Source organism: Populus trichocarpa, chromosome 1 (assembly GCF_000002775.5).
Source record: "Populus trichocarpa isolate Nisqually-1 chromosome 1, P.trichocarpa_v4.1, whole genome shotgun sequence".
Lineage (NCBI taxonomy): Eukaryota > Viridiplantae > Streptophyta > Magnoliopsida > Malpighiales > Salicaceae > Populus > Populus trichocarpa.
Genome location: NC_037285.2, coordinates 1,996,326 through 2,005,918, shown reverse-complemented (window position 1 = coordinate 2,005,918; position 9,593 = coordinate 1,996,326). Strand labels below are relative to the sequence as shown.

Genomic DNA, 9,593 nt, shown 5'->3' with positions numbered 1-9,593 from the left:
CTTAATCATTTTGTACAAATTTTAATAACTTTCAATTTCATTCTTCAATTTAAATTTATAATTAAATTCAAATTTATGATGATTGAAGCCTAAGATTCTTGCAAGACAAGACTATCATAGGCAATAGACCACATGTATAAGAGATAGATACGAACCTCATATCCTATGATTTGTTTTTTTGGTTTGTAGCGTAGTAAAATAAATATATGATAAAATAACATGGTGTAAAATATATTTAAAAAAATAACACAACTTTAATTAGTCCTCTAAGAAATTTATGATTCACCGAGTAGCAAGTCTTATCTAACTCTTTCAAATTGCAAATTTGATGGACATAGGATTTAACAAGGAGAGAGAAAAATAAAGGAAATAAAAAATGAAAAAGACTTCGAAAACACACCGAAACTCTAATGATGACACTATCAATATCGCTGGAAAGACCTTAACAAGACGAATTCAACAACAACAAAGACATTCACCAATAGTAATCAGAGTGGGCAACACGCAAAAAAATATTCAGTTAAGAGTAATAATAAAAGTAAGAACACTTGGCCTACTTGTACAATCTTGTATCGCCAATGGAAATGGGGCAAAAAGATATTCAGTGTAAAGCACTAAACATGACTACAAGGCAAAAAGAAAATTGGCAGAGGCACCGAACAGCGACTTTTAAGTTGAGTTGTTAGTACGAGCACAAGCAGCAAAAGCATTCTCTCGTCTTTGAGTTCTAGGCAGCTGCCCTTCCATGATGCAACAATGGTTCTACTGAGGTGTCTGTGAATGTGGTGGTGGACCAGGTGGTAGTGGTGGAGGCATACCAGATTGGTTCCCAGACTGCAATTACGATTTAACACATGTTAGCTTTTTCTTGACCAAACAAAAATGTTGCAGACACAAGCCCACTCAGAAACAAGTAACATGTAGAATTCTGTCCTGACATTATCATCTTCATCACTCACAAGGGACATGAAAAATGATATATGCAACCCAAAAAGCAAATAAAATTATGCATGCTTACATCAACAGTTTCCCTCGTCGTATTTTAATTAAATTGCATAAGTCACTAGAACTCTAGAAATTTTGCATGATCCAAAACTGTAGACTGCAATAAGAGAATTATCTCAATGACAGAATTTTGCATCTCTCTACTCTTTAGTAGTCTAAGTAACATGTTTTGGAGAGTTTGGTTTTCAGTTTTGCCAATGATACTATTCGGCACGGAAGTCAGTAGGATTGCTGAGCACACTACACTATAATGATGCTACACAAAAAATATTTTGACAAAGTCATCCTTAAAGAAAATGTTAACCTCAGGAAAGAACCTCCCTCAAACAAATGGTTGCTTGCCTTTCATGCTTATTTTTACCATAAAATGGGTTGGAAGAAGGAATAAAAAGGATGTTTTGGATTAAGAAGGTTTGTGCACTAGAGCATCAGAATAGCTAGAATATAGATTAAGAATTCAGTAATCCTCAGTAGAACTTTTCTAATTGATATTTTAAATAGCCATTTCCATTTCATGGATGTTCAAGTAACGTTGTTTAAATTGTCTATGGAACCTGAAAATGCCAACAACAAATTACAAAATACCATTAATTTACACTGACAGTAATGGGCATTTTTTGTGCAAACATGGGGGAGGGTACATCGTTCATAACCTAACAATGTGATGTCTATCTTACCTGATAAGGATTAAACCCAGGCATCATTGGCATCTGTCCACCTTGTGGACGGTTGAATGGACCACCCTGTGAATACATTTGGCCCCCGCTTGCATTTGATGGGCCCTGCATATTTGGCAGGCCATTTGGAAAACCCCCACCAACTGTTGGGGCGGCACTTGTGGGTAAGGATCCTGCATGCAATGGATTCATGCCCATAAAATGGCCTTGTTGTAATGAAGGTACCATCTGATTCATTGTCCCTTGCATCCCCTAGAAAGGAAAAAAAAGGAAGCAAAATCCAACATTCAAAATACATCTCACTAAGGAAAGTGCTGAACAGATATAGCTAGAAATTAGAGTTCCAAAATCTATTTTAAACGACACCATATCCTTTCAACCACCACTTGTGTTTCTAAAAAGTAGCCAGTGAGCTTTGCATTTTCAACAATGCAAAGAAATTAATAGAGAAAGCTCAAAATTCCAACGTTTGGAATTAAAGTGAGAGAGACTGGATGGACTAGGGAAAGAAAAAAAATGACTGGAGTACTATATCATACCATTGGACCAGGCAGTGATGAAGGTAAAGATCCGGGCATGGAAGATGGGATTGGTGAAGGCATGCCATGAGGGGGCATTTGTGGAGGGCGAGGTAGATGCATATGAGGGAGCAGGGGTACGTGGGATGGAGGCTGTAGCTGCTGCATATTTGGAGGCGGCATAGGCAAAGGAGGCATGTGCTGAGGGTGTGGTTGGTGTTGCTGTTGTGGCATCTGCTGAGGATTTTGTTGATATCCCTGCTGCTGATTAGCAGCAAGAAGCGACGGATGTGGACCGGGAGGAAGAGGAGGCGATCCAAAGGGCATAGAAATAGGAAGAGGCTGCTTCTCTCCCTGGGATGCATCAAGAGATTGAATCGATAGTGGCATTGCAGCTCCAACACCTGGAATAGTTCCTTCATTTCGAGTCAATCCAGGAGGAAATGGTCCTGGAGTTGTTGGTGGTTCAGGTACAGGGAAATTGCCAGGGAAGCGGCCACCAAAGGCAGGATTTTGTTCACCATAACCTGGTAGAAGATAGTAATGGTTAGAAAATTAATCAATAAAATATGCTTTTGTATACTAATCATAACATCATGGAAAATATTGTAGCTTAAATTTTTTGAAACAAACACAGATTTTCCGGCCGATGCAACACATGATTGGATTTAATACAGAATGTCAATTAAGCCAATTTTCAGCTTCATCAGTTTGTAAAGCCTAACCTTGGTTTTGACCCACGTTAAATTTATCACGGGCAGTGTCTCCTGGCCTATTTCGGCACCAAAACTTTGTCGTGTGATCATTGCTACCACTGCAGAAAAAATTATGCAGATTTTTGTAACTGAAGAGATAGAAACACCTTATAAAAGGGTTATAGGTTAGGATGACAAGGAATTTAATCATGTCATTTTTTTCTTTTAGTCCTTCACCAGAACATTGAAATACTATTATTTGACATTCAAATCTTTCATGCAAACAAAATTCTTGAAGTTGCTAGAGCCAAGTACTCATTTAGCACAACCAAGAATTCTCCCTCCCTTTTTTATTGAAAAAATTCAGAGTGCAAGGTTCAGCACGAAAATGAAAATCAGCATCTTTCCATATAAAAATATTGACAAAAAGGGTTTCCAACCCCAGAGAATATCAACTAATAGAAACTCCTCAAAAGACCCAGAAGAACAGCAAAAATAAGCCAAAAAATTTATACCATCATGCACAGTTTGCTTTGAAAAAAATTGATTCCTTAGAATTTTCAAGTTTTCCATGCTTCAAAGGCAGTCTGTACATCTGTTTTATATATTAATGGCCCAAGTGGAGAGCAACTTGTGAAGCAGTTTCAGATAATGAAGTCTTTTAGATGTGCACATTGAAATACCATTGATTTGAGCCACTCACGTTCCTCTTTAACTGGGTTACACACCAACTTACCAAGAAATAGAACAAGAAACAAGACAATGCAACTTATTGATAACTAGAAAAGGTAAAACTGCGGTAACTAACTATATTGAACCACATTCAATATTCCAAGCAATGAAATTCAAGAAAGGTAACGTATTCGAATATCAGCTCAAAAGGTTTGGAAAACTAAAAACCAGTTAACATCCCAGGATCAATGAACTTGAATTTAAAGCATTTACCTGCAAAGAAGATATCCGATTGGATGCCATGCAAGATCCCAAACACTATTATCATGAGCACTGGAAACTTCAATCTGAGGGGTTTCATGCCTATGCATCATCAGTCATAAGATACAGAAACTTTATGAGATTACTTCCACATGTGAAGCAAACAGCACAAATAGTATCAAACAAGAAAATAGAATCAACTTAAACAGACAGAAAAAGGAAATAGGAACAAAAGATTGATTTTTTTTCAGGAATCCACCATCCAAAACAATGAAAAAAAGCAAACGACAAATTCTGCAAAGAAGAAATCTTAAAATCTATTTTCTTGTTTTCTTATAGTTTTCCCTGAACAATGAATCAACAAAAAAACAAAAAATTGTTTGGGGGACTCTATGCATCCCCTTCCACTGTATACTTTTAAATTATATATATAGTTCTCTTCAACCTCCATCTACTCATTTCCTTGGGAATAGATTTTCCATGCATTGCAAACATTTTAATGAAAAATATATTAAAAAAAAAACATAACATTCAATCACCTAATGCATAAAATGATGAGAACTTCAGGTAGAAGTTGTAGAATAATTTAACAGCAAAAAAAATATATAGTTCTATTTGAGATAACAACATTACCCCACAAGCCAATGGAAAATGGATCCATCGTAACTCCCACTGACGAAGTACTCTTCATGGAATGGATGCCAAGCCAACGCTAGAAAAGGTTGGGAGCATTTTTAAGATAAGTATATCACCGTATACGAATCACAGCACAGAAAAGTTAAAAATTAAAACAAGCATGCTAGCAAATTTAATAAAGGCTCAGCCAACAATGAGCATAATATATAAAAGCAATTTATTCCCATAACTTTACAATCAACAGCAGAGCATTATACAACTAAATTTTATTCTCGTACAGTTTGCATAGGTGAAAGGTGTTACTAACCAGTCACGTCCTTCCGATGCCCACGGAAAGATTCAAGCTCCTTCATTGCCCTTATATCATAAAGCTGCAAAGATGCAAAAATTACAAAATGGACAAGGTAAACTGGGAACAACATTCAAGCCATCCTTTCATAAACGAGGGCTTTGGTGTGAGAAAGAATTTGCAAACCTTGATGATTTGATCTTTTGAAGCAGTCAGCACCCAGTTACCATTTTGGTTCCATTTGACACAAAGCACAGTATTTTTGTGGCCATGACTGCAAAACCCAAGCCCAGCTTGTAACATTTATAAAAAGAAATTCTAAGCCAAACTTGAGCCTCATGACCAAGCAAATTTGTACTCACAATGAGCAAAGCTCTTTTCCAGATTTAGCATCCCAGAGTTTTACTAGGTTGTCTTTCCCACCTAAAAAAAAAGTCAATTAGCAGCATCAAGCACAACAATGTCAACTTCGAAAGAGATCATGACATTCAAAAATGAATTTAGGGCAGACCTGACACTAGTAGAGATTTTGTAGGGTGCCAATCAACACTCTTCACATCCCAACCATGGCCTGCCTGAGTTCAAAATGATGCAGGGAAAACTCTTTAGGTCACTCAGTGCAAATATTATGAGCACAGCACACAGACAGTAATCTATGCAATCAGACTGTTTGGTGGGGCGTACACTAATTTATGTACCAAAACAGGGGCATCAGCCCCTGTACAATAGAAGTATACCACGGAAGCCAAAAACATGTTATCTACCAGCTAACATTTGCAAATCAAAGAGGGAGTGAACTAGTAATTGCATCCATCCTAATATCATAAAATCTTTAAGCAGATATCTCTAGCCCACAAATGGAAGTGTTCTCACCTTGAAAACCTTTTATTTCTCTCCGTCCAAATGAGTAATAAGAGAACATGAGGAAACAAACCCATAAATGTTCCCTGCATTAGTCTCTAAACTATCTTTCGCAGAAGAAAATGACTGAGAAGGGGTTTTGGGCCCATTGCATATTTCAATATTCTTCTTTCAAGGTCAACTTTTCTGACTAAAAGTATGGCATCATATCAAGCAATCTTAAAGAAACATTACTTCAACTTATTCAGGTGAATGGAAGAAGGATCATCCCATTCAGTACTATAAATAATGGGCCAACCCTCCTCCCAACAGGTATATAAGATAGCTCTACTAAAGAAGAAACCACCCAAAATGGGCACCACAATTAATATCATATGTTCATCGACCAAAAACACATTACCCGTTAATGAACGCTCTTCATGACACCGAGCAAAGTCCCAAACTTTAACAGTAGTGTCATCAGAGCAGGAACAGAACTTCAAATCTGTCCTACAGAAACTGTTCAAGAGGTTTGCAATAAGATCTTCACCAACATCACATATTTGGAGAGAAAAAAACGGAAAAGGAAGAAAAATATGAAGCGAAATTCTACCTTAAGCCTCGCACTGATTCTTTATGAGCAGATTTATTGGCCTTAACATTATTCATGTTGCTCTGCCAATACCTAAAACAGTATAAAACAACATTAGATGAACAATATATACAAACATAATAGCAACAAAACCATAGGAACATATGGGAATTACTTAATTGCACCACCATCATCACCGGAGACCATCCAATTGTCATTGTGGCTCCATACCATAGACCTGATTGCTTGATCATGAGCCTGCACATAAAAGAACTCCACAAAAATCATCAATCTCGCTTCTATCATCAATCTCGCTTCTTTCCTAGTTAAAAATCAAAATTAAAAGACCATAACCACACACCTGAAGAATCATTTCAAAATTAAATGACTGTCCATTCCAAAGGGTGAATTCCCCACTTTGAGAACCTGTGATTAGACGTCTCCCGTTTGGAGTCCACTATATATGAAGAAATGGGTCAGAATATGTTTGATAACATGATTAAAGAAACATCAGATGTGATGAATCCCAAAAGAAAGAACCCATATGTTTTCTACCATTAAGAAGGGAAAATGGCTAGGAAAATGTTAAGTTACAATAAATTTGGACCAAGCAAGAAATGAATGGCATTCAAACTCATTCCACAATAGGCAGCATGCATGTAAACTCATTGCATGTTTATGCCGGTGTGCAGGCGCACGCACACCACTTTTTCTATACTAAGCAAATGAAGTTATCTGCTCTGCCAAGTAGGAATTGGAGACTACTGCTTAGAAGTCAACAACTTTCTACACTGTCACACAAACTGTAGACTGAGGTCTCAAAGAGCTAACTAGTAGATAAATTAAAGATGGTAAGATAGTTCAGTTTGTGGGAAACAACATGGATCGCCAGTCTTCATCTAACTTGATTTGTTACAACAGGCAATTTGCACATCCAGCAACAATTTCTTTTTTCCACTCATATTGACACAATGAAAGGCCTAACATTTTATGCTATCAGAATGAAACACGTCTAGGGCCTTGTAACAGCAAAGAAGAATAATTCAGTGTAAGTCATTTTTCAAGATGTCATACACAATTATATATTTGACACCTCAGACAAGTAAAAACTAAGTTTGATAACCCATTGAATGAATTGCAGTTTCATCTGACTCTGAACCTGAAACATGTTTAACAGGGAAAAAAATAAGGAAGATAAATTCAGCCCAGGTAGTGATAAATAATCAAATGTGGTATTCCCTTTCGTAAAAACCAAAGCAAATTGACTTCAAACTTCAAAAGAAACATAATTTCACTGGATGGTCCATAATAGAACAATACGAGTAGATCATACTACGTCCTAAGAGAAAATATATGCTTATCTTTTCAAATAAATAACAATGTCAGGATTTTTTTCGCAATCTGACTTACCAAAACCTGATTAATTGAACAACGGTTTTTGTTTAGAGATGTATGGACAAATTTTGCAGCAAAGCTTGTTGATGGATTATCAGAATAGGCAACTGTAGGCAACACCTGCACCAGAGATCAACACATGAAGAAAATTTGCATGCTAGAAGCATAGAAAGATAATTAAACTGACAGCCACTTTGGTCAAGATGTCTCATAAAGAAAGAATATAGATAAACCATGTTCACTAACATCAATTGCAGCTGCTGGGGTATGTTGCAATATTGTCCTGTCCCTCGAGTCCCTCTGCCACATACGAGTCTGCAGCAACACTGAAACAAGATTACAAGTAACTCAAATAACAAAAGATCTAGTGATGCAGGCACCAGGGGGTTGCCACCCACTTGCAAGCAAAAGAAACTAGCAAGTAAATCATTGACTGTGCATCATATGAACATCATAGAAAATCCATAATCTGTGAAGTTCAAATGTTTTCTTCAACGTCAGATTACTAGAAGTGTAAAGTTTGAACCCACAAGTCCTTCAAAGAGTTAAGAGTAAACTTTTCCTTCCAAATACTCTTTTATTTCGCTCCCTTCACAAAACCTAAAATACTAGCAGAGGCGAACAAAAACCTATTGGTGTAATTCCTTTTTTTTCATGTGCAAAAACCACCACCTCTCCAAGCAATTAACTCTTGGTCAAGATCAGCACTATGACCTGATGAAAACCACTAGTCCTGTCCAACTATGAATTCAACACCAACACTGATAAGCTTTTTAGCCAAAGGCATGATATAGAAGAAAACAACTACAAATTCAGATAGTGGAATTAACACAGACAAATAGATGCGCCCATTAATTATTCAATTCTAATTAAAGGAACACCAAATCCAGTAAGAAACACATCCACTTCAAAGAAAACAAATTCCAAAATTCGCATTGCTTCCAATTTAGATACATTAAGAGCTGTCACAAATTTCAAGCATTACCTGAATATACCTAACAACCGTGCTTGTATAATCAACAGCTCTCCTTTGCGTAAGCTTCCTCATCCTTTTTCCACCATAACCATCACCATGACCTAAAACAACAACAACAAACAATCAAGAAAATCACAAAATTTCAATCAAAACACACAGTTCATAACTATAATTTAGGTTAAAATTGAAACTTGGTCACTCTAATTAAATTAATCAAGACAGAACTCCCAAACCCTAAAACACTTGAAAAAACAAAACACAATGCACTTAGTAACTAACTACCTACCTTCGTAATTAGGATGAGGAGGACCGGGGGCGGCCTGCGGAGGGTGGTGTTGGTGGTGGTAATCGAGAGGACTAAGAGTTGTTGATGAAGCGGAGGGTTGCCGCATCATCGGCGGTGGCGGGGGGCCTCGGTGGAAGTCATTACCAGGTGGCGGTTGATGTTGCATATGTTGGTGGTGGTGGTGGTGTTGTTGTTGTTGTTGGTGTTGCTGCTGCTGCTGCTGCTGTTGCTGCTGCTGCTGCTGCTGTTGCTGCTGCTGCTGCTGCTGTTGCTGCAGCTGCTGGTGGTGGTGGTGTTGCTGTTGCTGTTGCTGTTGCTGAGGATCACCACCGTACATCATTTTTAACGGAGAGTGGAGTGAAGAGTGAAGGGGATAAAGAACTGTAAAACCCTAAATTGGGTTTGACAGGGAGAGAAGAAGAAGAAGGGAGCGGGAAAGAATATTGCGTATCCAATTGGATGATTTAATCAAAATTCCTTTTCTTGATTTTTTTTTTTTAATCTTTTCTTCTTGACCCAATGGATTGTTTGATCTGGAGTAACACCTTACTTGATATTGGTGTATTGAATCAAAGTGTTTTTTTTTTTTTAATTATATTAAAATATTATTTTTTATTATTTATTATTTAATTTAAATATAACACATTAAAATAATCTCAAAACAAAATAAAACCTACAAAAAGTTGTTAATAATTTTTTTTGCTAGTAGTGTCAACATGGTCCCCAATGAAAATAAATTCTCCATTTCTAT

General features: G+C 37.0%; 1 protein-coding gene across 2 annotated transcripts; it reads right to left on the bottom strand.

The window, feature by feature from the left end:
* Nucleotides 1-455: 455 nt before the first annotated feature.
* Nucleotides 456-9,381, bottom strand: LOC7487007 (flowering time control protein FY). Of its 2 annotated transcripts, none has more exons than XM_002299174.4 (18): nucleotides 8,843-9,381; nucleotides 8,566-8,657; nucleotides 7,827-7,895; nucleotides 7,596-7,700; nucleotides 6,547-6,642; nucleotides 6,361-6,443; nucleotides 6,207-6,278; nucleotides 6,015-6,112; nucleotides 5,265-5,324; nucleotides 5,116-5,176; nucleotides 4,940-5,027; nucleotides 4,772-4,835; nucleotides 4,462-4,540; nucleotides 3,841-3,930; nucleotides 2,926-3,014; nucleotides 2,222-2,727; nucleotides 1,683-1,934; nucleotides 456-834 (listed from the first exon to the last, which is right to left on the bottom strand). In XM_002299174.4, exons 1-18 carry the CDS (start codon nucleotides 9,180-9,182, stop codon nucleotides 763-765), a joined length of 2,316 nt encoding a protein of 771 aa, XP_002299210.4. In that variant the 5' UTR covers nucleotides 9,183-9,381; the 3' UTR covers nucleotides 456-762. The 2 variants fall into 2 exon arrangements, with proteins under 2 accessions (XP_002299210.4, XP_024449615.1); XM_024593847.2 differs by having other exon boundaries at nucleotides 7,827-7,906; nucleotides 8,843-8,860.
* Between the last annotated feature and the right edge of the window lie 212 nt (nucleotides 9,382-9,593).